General features: G+C 39.4%; 1 protein-coding gene across 1 annotated transcript; it reads left to right on the top strand.

Annotated features, from left to right (window-relative positions):
* The first annotated feature begins 8,732 nt into the window (after nucleotides 1–8,732).
* vbp1 (von Hippel-Lindau binding protein 1) lies at nucleotides 8,733–15,663 on the top strand. Its single transcript, XM_084923699.1, has 6 exons — nucleotides 8,733–8,862; nucleotides 10,571–10,695; nucleotides 10,954–11,020; nucleotides 13,113–13,211; nucleotides 13,364–13,502; nucleotides 14,829–15,663. Exons 1-6 carry the CDS (start codon nucleotides 8,782–8,784, stop codon nucleotides 14,903–14,905), a joined length of 588 nt encoding a protein of 195 aa, XP_084779825.1. The 5' UTR covers nucleotides 8,733–8,781; the 3' UTR covers nucleotides 14,906–15,663.
* The last annotated feature ends 241 nt before the right edge of the window (nucleotides 15,664–15,904 follow it).

Genomic DNA, 15,904 nt, shown 5'->3' with positions numbered 1-15,904 from the left:
TGTTTGGGTAGTGAGCAAGCAAAGTTCATGTATACTTTATATACAGCACTTATGACAGTACATTTTTGACCAATTCAACATCATTATAATTTGGACTGCCCCTTTCCCAAAATGTTCAGGTAAACAATTCTGAAAGTTTGAGGAAATAAGAAAAGGCAGTGTAGATCCAAGTTGACTTTTCAGGTAATTACTTTCTGTCTGACTAATGCTTCAAAATGTAAATCATGATGTGCAGTACACAGGTTTAACATTTTTTATAATTATTTTCTCCTTTATTTTTCAGATGGCCATGCACAGATGTCTGGTAAGGATATTTGTATTTATAATATCCAAGAACAAGTTTCAAGTTTAGTTTCAACCTTAGCTGTTTTCTCTGCTGAGCTAAAAAAAAGAAAAAAAGAAAAAAAAAAAAGGAGGCAGTACTGGTTTGAGCAAAAGACAGCTGGGGATTAAATGTCTTTATTCCTTCCTTTGCTATCTTTAACACCTATACTACTAAAGGACACTTTGGAGATTGTGTCCCCCTTTTCTAAGAAGCAGGAGATCACTGTTTATCACTGTCAGTAACAATCTAAAGTTAACTAATTGGACCAATTAACCATAACAAGTGAAGAGCACCAGCACAGTCTAAAGATTTTTGAAAGCTACAGTGTAGCCATAGAGCTTGCCATATAGAGAATAGGAACTTTTAATATAAGAGATACCTGTTGTGTGTATGTCTGTGTTTGCATGTAAAGATGAAAATGATTTTCTTTTAGTTCTTTTCAGGTCTTGTAGTTAAATCATGGTTCACTTGTCTTATAGTGGATGTTCTGCAGTCCTCACAAACTCTGTTATAATTCAGATGTGGGAGTTGGATAGCCTAGACTAGATGAAAATTGTCTTTTGGCTCTAGCTCTACAGCTGATTATGTAGATTATAGGATTATTTATATGGTTTAGTAGTAGTAGTTAACATGGAACAGAGTGCTGCAAAAAATAGAAATCTTGTAAAATATAAAATTTTTTAAAAACAACTAAATTTGGCAAAAAGCTCTCATCTCTGATAATATTTATATTCATAAACGTATCCATTTACACTGAAATAACATAAAGAATCAAACAACAAAATACCAATGAAAAAATGTAAAACGATTTAAAACGAATAACAAGAAAAAAGCAGGATCCAGTTTGAGTTAGTTATTGTGTTGTAACATATTTGACAGGTACCTTTTTCAAGATACATCTATGAAGGTTCTCAGTCATCCAGGTCATCATTGTGTCCAGACGCTTTTCTTTCCAAGCTCCTTATACTTTTTCAAGATACCTTTTTTCTGCTGTTTCATTTCATATGCTGAAATGAAAGAATAGACTTAATAAACCACTGAAGTTTTTTTAAATGTATTCTATTGACTCATCAAAGTACCTACCTTTGGCAGATATAACAGCTGAACACACCCATGGCATTCTTTCTACAATGCAAACCAAATGTTCTTCAGAAAGTTCTTCCCAACTCTGTTGCAGAAGTTCGCATAAATGTGTGGCACTTGTAGGGTGCTTTGTTTTCACTCTTATGTCCAGGTCATCAAAATCAGCTCAGTGGGCTCTAAGTCCATGTTTTGAAGCTTATTAACTTGTTCTTTTTTCCTGAGGTAGTTCTGGCATAGCTTTATCTTATATTTTGGGTTATTATCTTTCTGTAGGATGAACCCCTAAACAGCTAGGCACATACCAGAGGATGTTGCATGGCTCTGCAGAATGCTGTGGTACCCAATTTGGTTGAGGGTGCCTACTTACTTTTGTACCATTTCAGGCTATTCATTGGACAAGAAGAAGAATTGATGTGTTAAAAAAAATTTTTCTAAAACCTTCGATCAGTAGTGTACACTTCCTTGCAGGAGTAACACCATGGATTTGGGAACCGTGAAAAAGAAATATCACTTTGGGCCCCACCACTTTAATGTTGCAAACACTGCCAGCCCTAGAATTATAACTCTGTGCAGACATCGACCAATGTTCTGCTTAGATGAATAGATTTTTTTTTTAATTTATGCAAGACTGAGAAATGTGCAATTTGTTACATTTTAATATTTTTCATGATAATATTATTAGATTTTTTTTGTTTTTTGTTTGTCTGTTTTTTACATTGATTGGTACCTTTACATCAAATACAAATATAAATTAAATAGCCATTAACTTTTTGGATGGATATAAATTTAAAATCTCATCTATAAAATGGTTTAAAATTATGTTTTACTGATCAAAATAGTTTTATTTAAATTATTAAGGTACTGGCAAATATAACTTAACTCAGTTACCAAATAAAGTGTAGCCAACTGAAAAGTATCTATGTCATGAGACCTAAGTGTAACTCGGATAGATTTTATTTAATTTTATAATGCTGTCATGGAGTGACATTCCTCACCGGCCGACCTGCCTGTTGTGTGACAAATGCATTATATTGCAAAATAAATAAAAAGTGTGTAGGAAAAAAATCCCAAGGGGCCTCCCTGCAATTAGACACATTGCTTGACATAAAAAAAAATGCACCTTGTTCTTCAACTAACAGAAGTGCTGGTTCAGTGTCAGGAGTGTGGGTATTGGGAGATGGGATTGGGACAACTAAGCCTGAGCCAAAGCTCTGATCTGTATAGGGTCTGCCTGCACCAATTATATGTTGGCTAAAATAACACAAACACATTATGTTCTTTAAGAATTAGCGAAAGCTAACTAATACTAGGAAATTTAAGCAGTTTCTATTGACTTTGGAATTAGTTTAATTTCCATCTGGTAACTTTTCTTTTTTAAACTTCACTGTTAACGGAGCCATCCTACCACTTTAAAATTTACAGTTACAATTTACAATATTACAACTTCTGAATCTTATATCCACAACATATCTTTTCTGTGTTTTGTTTGCAGGTGTGCCCATTTTATTGGCTGGGTCTGGATCAACTCGGTGCTCTGGAAGAGTTGAAGTTTATCACAATAACATCTGGGGAACAGTCTGTGATGATGGCTGGGACTTAAATGATGCTAAAGTGGTTTGCAGAGAGTTAAACTGTGGGACAGCACTGGAGGCTCCTCAATCAGCTCGCTTTGGTGAAGGAACTGGACAGATATGGCTTGATGATGTTGTCTGTTCAGGAAATGAAAGTTCTTTAACTGAGTGTCAACACCGTGGATTTGGATCACACAACTGTGTACATGGTGAGGATGCTGGTGTCATTTGTTCAGGTGAGAAAACGTTTAGAGACGGGATATATTTTAGGTCATTATCCTCTTGTGTGACATACATGAGTTGTGTCACACATAACGGTGGGCACAATAATAATGCTGGCGTCATCTGTTCTGTTAAGATATATTTTTCTCATCCAAGGCATGCCAAATACTGGAAATATATAAAAGGCAATTGAGTTAAAACAGATAAGGTAACCTGAGACCAGGAGGACACACAATATGTGTAAAATTTTCAAGGTTTATATCCTGTGCATACACGTGATTTTATGCAAAATCACATCTGATCAGTCAGTTTGTACTTTATATTTACATACAACTATAGATGACCATTACAAGTCCTTTATGTTCCTATCTTTTCTGGGGGTTTTTTGGGGGGGGGGGGTTTCAGGTGTACCCATCCGATTAACTGGGTCTGGATCAACTCGATGCTCTGGCAGAGTTGAAGTTTATCACAATAACATCTGGGGAACAGTCTGTGATGATGGCTGGGACTTAAATGATGCTGAGGTGGTTTGCAGACAATTAAACTGTGGGTCTGCACTACAAGCTCCTCATTTAGCTTACTTTGGTCAAGGAACTGGACAAATTTGGCTTGATGACGTGGTCTGTTCAGGAAGTGAAAGTTCTCTAACTCAGTGTCAGCACAGTGGATTTGGATCACACAACTGTGGACATCATGAGGATGCTGGTGTCATTTGTTCAGGTGAGAAAACGTTTAGATACTAACCCTAATCCTATTTTAAGTAATACTGTTCAAACAAATATGGGCACTATCACAACACTGGTGTCATCTCTTTAGGTGAGATATATCCACAGAATGCCAAATACTGTAAAAAATAATTTCTTGTTTTCACAATTATTTGTATAGTCGTCATAGTCTTCAAAGGCAAATGAGTTAAAACACTGGCAGGGCATGCAAATCTAGCTTCAGGTTGTGTGGAGGAGATCAGGATGGTGGGACCTAAAAGCCAAATGAAAAACATGGAGGTGAAAAGGCACCACAAGAGCTTTGACCAGAGGCTAACTGTCACGGTCCTGTGTTTTTGGTTTTTGTACTTTTACTTTGGATTTTATTATGAATTATGACTATTTGTGTTTTGGTTTCCCAGTGTTTATTCAGTGCTCCCTCTGTTTTGTGTCATCTGTATATCCCTTCTAGTGTCGTCAGGTCTCTGTGTTAAGCCCGCCTCTCTGAGTCTGTGTCTTTGCATGTGTGTGTTTTGTGTTTTACTTTGAAGGTCCTTGTCTGATGTCAGTGTGTTCAGTGTGTTTTCGTTTCGTTTCCCCTGTCCCGTCGTGTCTAATTACTGTCTAATTACTCCCAGCTGTGCCCTCCTTCTGTGTCTCATTCCCTCGTTATCCTTCTGTGTATTTAAGCCTTGTGTCTGCCTCTGATTGCAGTTGCTGGTTCGTCTGCGTTATATGGTGTTTTGTTCTCTAGTCTGCGTTATCTCCCCGCATCTCTGTTCTGGTTTCAGGTTAGTTTTGCCAGTTTAGGTTTGTCAGTTCTGTTCTCGCCAGCCTCGCCCTTTTTTCGTTGTTTGCCATCCACTTCAATAAAGCTCACTCTCATCAGAAGCAGTGCTTGCATTTTGGGTCCTTTAATCATTTACAAACGGCTTGCCCCGCTGGCCGTGACAGTACGAACCAGCCATCCATGGACCCAGCAGCATTTGACTCGCCCAAGGAGCTCCGTGAGGATATTGTGTACTCTGTGAACAAATTGATTAATTTGTGGCTGGAGCATGAGGGGAAAGAACTTCGGCAAACTGTGGCTAACCGGCTACAGCGATTGGTTTCCGGTCTCCCCAGGCTGTTCAGCTCACTTCACCTGCTCGCACAGAATTTCATTCTGAACGAGCTTCGCCTTCAGCCCCCGGCTGCTACCACCAGTGTTGGGAAGGTTACTTTTAAAATGTATTCCATTACAGATTACAGAATACATGCCCCAAAATGTATTCTGTAACGTATTCCGTTACGTTACTCAATGAGAGTAACGTATTCTGAATACTTTGGATTACTTAATATATTGTCATGCTGTTTACAACTACGTGAATGTACTATTGCTGTGTGATTTATTACTATTACTGAAGGTCCGCGGCTCCGAACCGTAGTAAAGGGACCTCTGACTAATACGGTGGGTTCTGTGTCGGGCTCGTAGCCGAAAACTAGCTTTACTTTGTTGTCTGGGTCAACTTTGCTAGTGAGAGACAGAGAGAGGCGTTGAAAGGCTGCTCCAACGGAACTTATTGTTTCGGAGGAAAACACGAACACAGTGTACAGTCGAGTCTTAATAGCTTACTTACAACTGGGCTCGTCAGGCACTCTTCTTGGCTGCAGTGGTTATTATTATATTTACATGCTTCCAGCTCCCGTTTTTGCTCGATGACAGCTCGTACTTTTCCTTTTTCTCCCTCCCTCGCTCACAGACACATAACGGGTATGGCAGTCCATTCTCCCTGCAGCACGGACTACACTGCCTATGATGCTACATTCTTTAGAGCTATACCTGTAGCATTCTGCCTATTAGCTTAGCACAACAACAACAAAAAGGCGCTCTCTCTCTGCGTGTTTCCTGGGTGAGAGAGCCCTGTAACCATGGCAACCGTAACGCTGCTGCCTGGAACAACAGAACATCACAGCTGTCAAACAAAACCCAAACAGTCCTGACCCGTGACAATATGAAACAAGGAAGTACCGCCGTGTGATCCATTTATTTCAACAAAGTAACTGTATTCTAAATACCAGCTTTTAAACGGTAACTGTAACGGAATACTACGGAGCCCCACAGGGGACATGGGAGAAAAAAAAAATTAAGACAGACTTTTGCGAGATCTCGCAAAACTAACTCGGGATCTCGCAAAAGTTTTGCGAGCTCTCACAAAACAAACTCGGGATCTCGCAAAACTTTTGCGAGCTCTCGCAAAACAAACTCGGGATCTCGCAAAACTTTTGCGAGATCTCGCAGTTTTAGCCACATTCTTCGGACGCCGGCTTGAAGCCGACCGGGAGGTTGAGGCACGATGTGCCGGGAAAGCGGTGTTCCTCCCGGCTGTAGTAGGTCTCGACCTCCCGTTGCGGCTAAAACTTTTGCGAGATCTCGCAAAAGTTTTGCGAGATCCCGAGTTTGTTTTGCGAGATCCCGAGTTTGTTTTGCGAGATCTCGCAAAAGTTTTGCGAGATCCCGAGTTTGTTTTGCGAGAGCTCGCAAAAGTTTTGCGAGATCCCGAGTTAGTTTTGCGAGATCTCGCAAAAGTCCGTCTTAATTTTTTTTTCTCCCATGTCCCCTCCGGGGCTCCATAGAATACAGTTACTCATATTTTGTATTTTAAATACGTAACGGCGGTACATGTATTCCGTTACTCCCCAACACTGATTACAATATACTATAGTAGTGCAACCAAATATATAGAACAAGTGCAAAACAAAATGCACACACTTTATTGTTATTTTAAAATGACTGGTTGCTAGTTTTGAGTCTGAGGCATACACATTTATGATCATCGCTGTTAGAACTCGAAGTTGCCGTGATGTTGGTGTTCATGATGATGATGGGAATGATGATGGGAATGTTTACAGATATTAACTAAAATTAAAGAGGACTCCATAATATTACCAGCTCTGTCGGAAAGTAAAGTAAATTAAGGTTCGAATGTGATGGAATTTTCTACGTTAAGATTAACACAGAAAAGAAAATGTAACGAAGTGATTTTGAAGTTTAAAGTTTGTCTTAAATTATGGATGTGGAAAAGTCAGACAGCTAGAGAGAGGAGGATAAAGTGTGAGAGGGCATGGGCTGATTAGATGTTAACAGTGTGACTGGATTTCCCCATGTTTGAGGCCAGATGCCCTCTCCGAAGGTGTGACACCCAGTGAGAAAGTAGGAAGTTGGAGGAAGCTCTTGGTGAAAGTGAATCTGGCTGCTGTCGACTCCTCCGAGGACATGAAAGACCCAGCTGTGATGGAGTCTGTCATGAATTCGGTAACTTATGTTAAGAAATCTTAGTAAAGTGTCTATACTTGTTTTTTAAGGAAAAAACCTTCCAGATGTTTTTAAGACAGTCTTAGATGATTAATATTCCCAGAAAAAAATGCTTTATTTGCTTTTTTCTGTGTCTCTTTCATGTAAAATTTCATTTAAAATGTAACTATAACAGACTATAATTTGTGGTGTAATCAGTAAATTCTCTTTTCTGTTGTGCAGATCAAAAATGAGTTGGGAGGTACGGCTGACGACCTAAAAGTGAGCTGGTGGAAACTTCCAGAAAAGAAAGCTATCAAAAAACGAGGCGTGTCCTCCATAGTTCACACTGTTTGTTTCAATAGCTGGATAAAGGCGGCTTATAGCCTGTAAAACTGATGTGATTCATTTAATCTTTACTTTTCACATGATATCTGTGTGACTGCTTGTTTTCTGGTGTGGTACATAATCTCTCTCGTTTGATGACTTATTTCTCTGATGATTTTCCAAAGAAGACGAGCTCTGTTGGTGCCTTCAGAGAAATATTACAGTCAAATATGAAATTTAACATCTGCTTTGAATTGAGGTCAAGTGAAGTGATTTTCAAGGTAAGGAAGTTATATTTCCCTGTGGTTTGCATCATGAAAAACAATATGGAAATATATCTTCCTTGACCTTCCTTGCCCATAATGAATTGTTCTTTGTCTCTCACAAAGTTAAATTCAAACCAGTTTATCTGAGATGTTTTGAAGTGACTGATAAATTTCATCCGTGTGTTTTACCAGGACGCATTTCACGTCAAACCTGCATATTAACTGAAGCTTCAAATATTTTTGTCTATTGTTAGTGAAAAAGCATTTTTTTTAATTCTTGGTTTTATTGCATAATGAATTTACATTGCATGATCTCTTGTGTTAAACTACTCTTCCCTTTTCCGTGGTTTTATTTCATGAGTGTTCTGAGATGTGCATTACTGCGCAAAAGTCTTTGGCCATCCCTTCTTTTTTATATTTTGTGTGAGAAATGGAAGATAGAATCATTTAATTAAAACGTGCAAAACTCTCTATATAGATGCATTTTTGCTTGAATAATTCATACCAGTGTTATGTGGCTTATCAAATAAAAAACAAAAAACAAAAATCAAAAGCATTCCACTGGAAATGGTCTGGTTGAAGGGCTGGATTGAAAATAAATGAAAAAGCAGCCAATTTCCAGAGAATAACTCAGAAAGCCTGGAAAACTGTTGCTCAAGAGCACTTTAAAAATTACAAGAAAGTCTGTTTCCTTGGAAGTAATATATAGAGAAATGAGGGATGACTACACTTTTTTCACAGTACTGTAATTATGTTTTGTTTAGTTGGCTGAATTTATATGTGTCTTGAATGCTGTAGCCATGTTACTAACACTATTATAAATCATCAATAATGTATCATTATTATGTGTGAGAATAAAAGGTTCTTGATTCAAAAATACTCGTTGAGCCTTTTGTGTTACTCCAGTTGCAGCCTGCGACCACTAGAAGCAACAGAGTCTTGTTTCGCCGCTTAAGACGGTTGTACGCATGCTCGTACGTCAGGAAGGAAGGAGTATCCTCTCTCCAAGATGGCAGCGATCATAGACAACAGCAATGCCGTAGGGGCGACAAAGAGAAAGCACCTCGGTATCCCAGAAGCGGTTTTTGTGGTGGGTAAACCCGGACATTTCTCGCTTTGTCGCTGGTTTGACTTGTTATTACTCCGCTGAAGACACACTTTTAGCTGTAGCTTCCGGTGTGCGGGTGCAGCATGCTGGCTAACAGCTAAGCTAACAGATAATCCTGCTGTGTGTGCAGGCTGGGCGGCAGCTCGTTTCCATCTATGGACATCACTGCATTATTGTCACTATGCCTCGTTTCCTCTTTAGGCTTTAGGTCAGTTCATCCAGCCACACATCAGTCTAACTGGAGGCTGCTTTGGTGACATTAGCCTCATCCGTGCATAATCAGGCAGTAAGATGAGCACATTTAGATTTAAAGTGTATAGTGAATACGTCCGAACATGTATGAGCTACTGCTCTCAGGTGTCCTGTCTCCTGACAGTTGCAAATACAGCAGAAAGTTAAGCGTCACCTGATCTGCAGGTTATTTTTCTCCTTTAGGATGGGCATTATATCACAGGGCCCACTGCCGTGTCTTCAATGTGTTTGTTTCATGAGGTCAGCAGTTCAAAGCTCCACCGAAACTAGAAAATATTGATCTTCATTTACTTAGAAGCACCTTAGGTGATTAGTTTTCAGTAATTCATCACTTATTTCACTGCTAATCTTCACTCATGTATGTCCTTTGGCCTTTGCTGAGCAAATACAGACAATTAAAACTAGAGTTGGTCTGTCGATTACAGGTTGAGGTGTGGTCGTCTGGTAAAGTATCAGTCACACATATACCTACATGCATGTGCATGTCAGAGCACAGTGCAGTTTAATGTAGTCTCCATCTCCATCTGTCAGCCACCACGTCCAGCTTTGCTTCCTGGATGTGTAATCTCTCTGTTTCTGCTCCCTCTATCCCTCACTCACCTGCAAGGAGCACATGTACATTTCTAACTGGCTATCAAAAGCTGAACATCAGATTCACAGATATTATAAATGTGATTTTAAAATGTGTTTGTTTCAGATTTTTATGGTGGAAACAGTTTGAGCTGTTGCAAGTCCCAACAGATCTTTGACAATAAAAGCCTCGTCAAGAAATGAAGTGTTTCTGACCAGTAAGAGTCTAAGAGGCCTTTAATTTGAAAGACATGGTACTATGAGATCTTTAAGATACATGGGGCCCGATTATTACACATCTTGACAGTGTAATAAAGTAATTTCTAAAGTTCTAATGTTGTTCTTTTTGTAGAGTTGCCTTTTATTTGTCCTCATTGACGTCCAAATCACCAGCTATTCCATAACGTACAGTGTTTTTTGTTACAGAAGAGTTGACTTCATAAGTTTCTTAACATTAACTTACTGAAAACGTGGCACGAAGATGCCGTTCGACAAATTTATTCTGAAATGATTCCGCAATTTGTAGACTGTTGAGCCTCTGCCTGTATTTAACCCTGAGGAAATCTGCCTCTCCAAAATGCTTCTTTTATACCCAATCTTGTGACTGACCTGTTGCCAGTTAACCTAATTAGTTGGAAAACTTTCTTTCTAGTACCACTATTGTTGCCCTCATCCCAACTGTTTTGGAATTGAGGTAGTACATAATCTCTCCAGTGTGTCCTGGTGCCCAAATCACCTCGCTCATGAGGCATACCAATCTGATGCCTAAACCAGCTCAACTGTTTGCTTTCTGGTTTATTGTTATTGTTTAGTTCATTGTTAGTTAATCTTACTTAATGCTTTCTTTCTCTCTTGCCTGGATTTTCAGGAGGATGTCGACTCTTTTATGAAGCAACCCGGCAATGAGACGGCGGACGCGGTGCTGAGGAGGCTGGACGAACAGTACCAGAAATATAAATACATGGAGCTCAACCTGTCTCAGAAGAAACTCAGGTGACACCAGTGAAGGAACACTTAACCTTGTTGTTATTGGCTTATACAGAGTTTGACAGAGGTCATTAGAGTTTGGTGTTAATATGGGACATCATCAGCTGGTGGACATAATTTCTGAGTGATAATCAAAGATTTGGACAGATATTAAAGACATTTAGTGAGCTATTTAAAGGAGAGCATCAGCAGAATTTAGAAGAATAAGGACACACTCCACACATGCTTCATAATAACATCCAAATCACATCTCTTTGCTCGCAGGTTGAAAAACCAGATCCCTCAAATCAGACAAACGCTAGAAATCCTACGACACATGCAGAAGAAGAAGGTGCGTACGGTTGTTGTGAACCAACTTTAAAATGTTACCATTGTGTGACACCAGTGTAATTATGTGTTGAGCCTGTTGTAATTTGACTTGATGTTAAGTGAATCAAACAAGTAATGGTTCGAATTCATTTATAGGGATGCCTGTCAGGTCAAAGGTTATTTCTGTAGCACATTTTAAACAACCTCAGTTGACCAAAGTGCTGTACAATTTATACAAAATGTACACTGTATACAACAGTCGCAAAATCAACAATAAGTATACACAGAAAAAATCTAAAACAAGTAAATTAGACTGCATTTGCATGATTAAAGACAGAGTACTCTGCTCAACTAGACCCAAAAGCAAGTGAGAACAAATAGGTTTTTAAAAATGATGGGCAGCTAAAAGTTCTGTATCCACTGAGACTCTTAAAACAACTGGATACTGAAATCGACTGGAAGCCGGTTTAAGGCGGCCAGTACAGGTGTAATGTGATTGATCAAAGTGAGCTGCTGCATTTTGTACAGCTTGTTTGATCAGAGCTAACATATAAGAGTTACAACAGTCTAGACGAGAGGTAATAGAAATGTCAAATATCACACCAAGGTTCCTTACAGGTTAGAGGTTAAGAGACCAATGGCACTGTCATACCCATCTAACAGGTTGGACTGTCCAATTAAAATAATTTCTGTTTCGCTTTTGTTCAAATTAATGAAGTTTATCTCCAACCATGATTGTATATCTCTGAGACAGTTCACCAGTGCCTGAATAGAAGTGTAGCTGCTGGTTTGTATAGGCGATGACCTACATAGCTGTAGGTTATCTGCAAAGCAATGAATAGAGATGTGGAAATGAAAGAAGATAATGGGCCCCAGCACAGAACCCTGAGGTACCCGACAACCAAGTGTGGACACAGAGGAAACTCCCGTCTTGCAGATGTGACTGTATCCATTTAAGGGCTGTACGTTTAATACCAACACACAATTCAAGCCGTGACAGAAGAAATGCCATCATCTACAGAGACGCATCATATCGTCCATGATAACAACAGTATAGATTTTTATGCAATACAAAAATATTATCCTAGGATATCGTTGCTATAGCAACGCAATGCTTTTAAGTCCCCTAGTGAAAACGAGAACTGAGTGTCAGCATATATAAATTTTAAAAAGATCTACTTCAACAATGGAATAAAATAGAATAGCCCTTTATTGTATATGTACAACGAAATTGTGGAAACCTCAAACAAAGCACAATACTGTGCAGAGTACGCAAGAAAACTGTCCCTGCTAAAGGTGGAAACCACAAACATGTTTCATCACTTCATGCAAAATCATACTATTGAGTACAGACATGTTACAAAGAAGAAGATACTATATATAAACAAATGGCTCAACCAAGTGTTGCTAACTGCTCTCCATATGAAAAAGGCAGAGGAAGCAGTGGCCGGAAATGACTGATGTTGTAACTTTGTGGAAAAGCAGAGCTTTAAGCAGCTGGTGAAAACGCTTGATCCAAGTCAAAAAGTCCCATGTAGAAAGTATTTTTAGCTTTACTGTGTGACAATGTTGTGCAGCTGCTGGAAATATTACACGGTTAAGTTACTTTAATTATTGTTAAAATAAACATTGAAGCAATCATACTGCACTTTACATCCTTACATCACACATCAGCTCTACTGTTTACAAATGATCCAACATGGTATTGATTATGTAAATTTCAAAGCCAAAATCTTAGCTGTTTAAAACATGACTTCATCAGTTCAAAAATTATGTAATTCAGTGTATAAAAATGTATCTTGTTAAAAAAAATAATACTAATGTTTTTTTTAAAAGGACCAATCTGCACATATTTTATTACACTTGGTTAAATAATGAGCCAATAACTTAATATTTCATCACATTATCAATCAGGCCACTTCTCAAATATGTAAATAACACAGAAATAACTAAATCTTTTAGTGTTTGTCTGACTAAACCACAGAGACTTCTTCATTTAACTGTGAGATTGTCGAGTTCAAAGCGGTGGTGATGCTTGAAGGTCGGCCAAAGTTAAAGTGTGTGGCAGAGAAATTGATAATGAAGCACCTTTAACCAGGTTTGCTTTCCTTCAGGAAACCACAGAGCCAATGGAGACACACTTCCTGTTGGCTGACAATGTTTACTGCAAGGCGTCAGTGCCACCCACTGACAAAGTCTGCCTATGGTTAGGGGTAAGTATTCTCAGTGAGCATTTTATTTCAAGGATAAAGCCAAAAAATAATGAATCAAAAATGGCTGTCTTGTGGACCTTATTCATAGAAGTGTTAATTAGATGAAGCTCAGCGTTTCCCTTTTTTTCCACCCTGACGTTTTCTCCTCACAGGCAAACGTCATGTTAGAGTACGACATCGATGAAGCTCAGGCTCTGCTAGAGAAGAACCTCTCCACGGCGTCTCGCAACCTGGAGACGCTCGAGGAGGATCTGGACTTCCTGAGAGACCAGTTCACCACCACTGAAGTCAGTATCCTTCCACAGCGTAGCCCGCCCAGGCGGAGGTTACACCACTGATGGCACTGACAAAGCTCTCTGAAGCAAGTATGGTTCACTTTTCAGTGAAAAACGGCGACATCTAGTGGCCAAACTACTGGTTTTCCATTTTATGTGAGTGGAGGGCATGACCTCACACTGTACTGCTGGTGTTGTTTCAGTGCAGCTTATTACACACAGGATTTCAGTTGTTATTTGGAAATGACTTAATGAGTATAAATGATTCGATGTTTAGAAGAAAAAGCATCGATTCTTGAGGTGCATTCACCATAAAGTGAAAGTAAGTTGCCTCTGTCAGCTTTCACTTAAAAAATAATGTCCAGACTTAAGACGGAGTGTAACAAACAAATAAACCCAGAGGTAATCACCAGAGCTGCAAAGATAATTTAATAAACAGCTTAGGCTGCTCAGGCATGAGTCACTGCTCTCCCGTGTTTTTTAGATCAGACGATTCATTGAGTAACTTGTTTGAGTGATAAACCAATGATTTAAAAAAAGAAAAAGAAATATTGGTTGATAAGAAACACAGCATGAAGTGGACCATGATAGATGATAAACTGCAGTTTTGCCCATTAAAAACTGAAAATAACCTTCAAGATGATCCTTTAGGGGAGTAAACCCATATGAATCGCTCCCTGGAAGTCCCTGCTGGTCACCAGCATCACTTCACTGGGTTCACTGATTTCTCTATCAAACTTTAATGAGAGGATGATGAGAGCTGGGTCTCTGGTTATGACCTTCAGTACGCTTGAAGGAAGATCATCAGCTCATGAGTGTGACTGGAAGCTCCAGCTGTGTGAGTCAGACCAAAAAAATGTATCCGGTTATTCGAGGTCTAACAGAAGTGTACAACATGACTGTTTACTGCTACTTGTAGTGATGGAAAACCCTGTTTGGTGCTGGGCCAGTCCCAGAGTCACAGCCTCTGAGACACAATCATAGTGAGTCTGTGCGTCTGGACGTTCCTGATGTTGCACTGTAAAGTGCACGGCCGACAGACGTTTAGATCTGCATCTCTGCAGATTTCGCCAAAGGCAATCAGCCACAGTTCATAGAGGACGCCTGCGATAAATATTACAAAATAATATTGTTCAAAATGAGCAACCAACCAAGAGGTAATAATTACATGAAGTCGAATGAGGGCAAGATGTACCTCTCATCTCCTCAGTTTACAGTCGACCAGACACAGCAGGTAAGGGTGACAATGTTTTGTAATGTTGGTTAACTATTTCACGACTCCAGATCAAAACATCAATCCAGACGAGCCCTCTGTTGCTCCTTAACTCGCTGCTCCCTCCAGATATGGCACGAGTCTACAACTGGGACGTGAAGAGAAGGAGCAAAGAAAACCTCCTCAAATCAGCAGACAAGTCTTAATATCGACGGGACGGCGTCCACACCACCTTCTGCTAAATATCTCTCCTTAGTCAGTACTAAAAAGAAAAAAAAAACTTTAAAAAAAACAAACCCGTCCCCCAGACTCACGTGTATGTTCACCCCGGAGCTCGGCACGTAGAGGGCGTGTTGGAAATCTTTCCTCGAGCTGCGGCTTTGAGTTGATTTCTGTGCCCTCTATGCAGCCAGCCTCCAACTTCCACCAGTACTGTTTTCTGTTGATTTGTTACTTTTTAAAATATTTTTTCAAGTAAAAACTAACAAAAGCAACGAGGCAATTTTTGTATTCTTTTTAAAGATTTGAGTATGTTCCTGTCATTTTATTTGATTGTTTTTGGCAGATTGTGAGCGAGGGCTCTCTCACATCATCTTCTCTTTGCATTTTCCCTCCTTACTGACCGGACTCTCCTGTTTTTTAGTTATTCTTTTTTGTTCCTCCTTCAGCAACATTCACGTGCAGGACTTTAAGTTTCTAAAACCACGCTGTGAGTAGAATAAAGCTCTAAGAAAACCATCATCTCCACAGGAGACGAACAACACAATAAAGTTAGTTTGGACTGTATTCGTGCTTCACACCCACCACTGCTCCTCCTCCGTCCTTTGACCTTCCACACTCACCCATCTCCTCCTCCTCCTCCTTTTTACCACTGTTCTGTCTGTATTTATTTGTCTCTCACTGTATTCATTAAACGATGAATGAAGTAAAAGGAGAACACTTGGGCAAAGAGATGAGACCTTGACCTGGTGCTGTGTGTATTTTTTCAGCAGAGAAAGAAAGTGTGTAAATAAGTGCAGTGAAACATGTACGGAGGCCATCAGGAAGCGATGCAGGGAAACAAATGAGTGTCTGAGTCTATTATAGTGAGCTGCTTCTGTTAAAAGAAGCTTCAGGTACAAAATAGCTGCTCAAATAGTAGAGATCTTTTTAAATGGGGCTCATGTTGAATATGCGATAAACCTATAAGAAAGAACTCGAACAAA

The sequence above is a fragment of the Perissodus microlepis genome, chromosome 3 (assembly GCF_051167445.1).
Source record: "Perissodus microlepis isolate ML-2025 ecotype Zambia chromosome 3, ASM5116744v1, whole genome shotgun sequence".
Classification (NCBI taxonomy): Eukaryota; Metazoa; Chordata; class Actinopteri; order Cichliformes; family Cichlidae; genus Perissodus; species Perissodus microlepis.
The sequence above is the reverse complement of the archived record's forward strand: the minus strand, read 5'-3'. Positions and strand labels throughout refer to the sequence as shown.

Coding starts and splice junctions, on each gene's coding strand:
- vbp1 (XM_084923699.1), top strand. CDS start 8,782: ATGGCAGCGATCATAGACAACAGCAATGCCGTAGGGGCGACAAAGAGA. Junction 8,863..10,570: donor TCCCAGAAGCGGTTTTTGTG/GTGGGTAAACCC, acceptor CTGGATTTTCAG/GAGGATGTCGACTCTTTTAT. Junction 11,021..13,112: donor GACACATGCAGAAGAAGAAG/GTGCGTACGGTT, acceptor GCTTTCCTTCAG/GAAACCACAGAGCCAATGGA.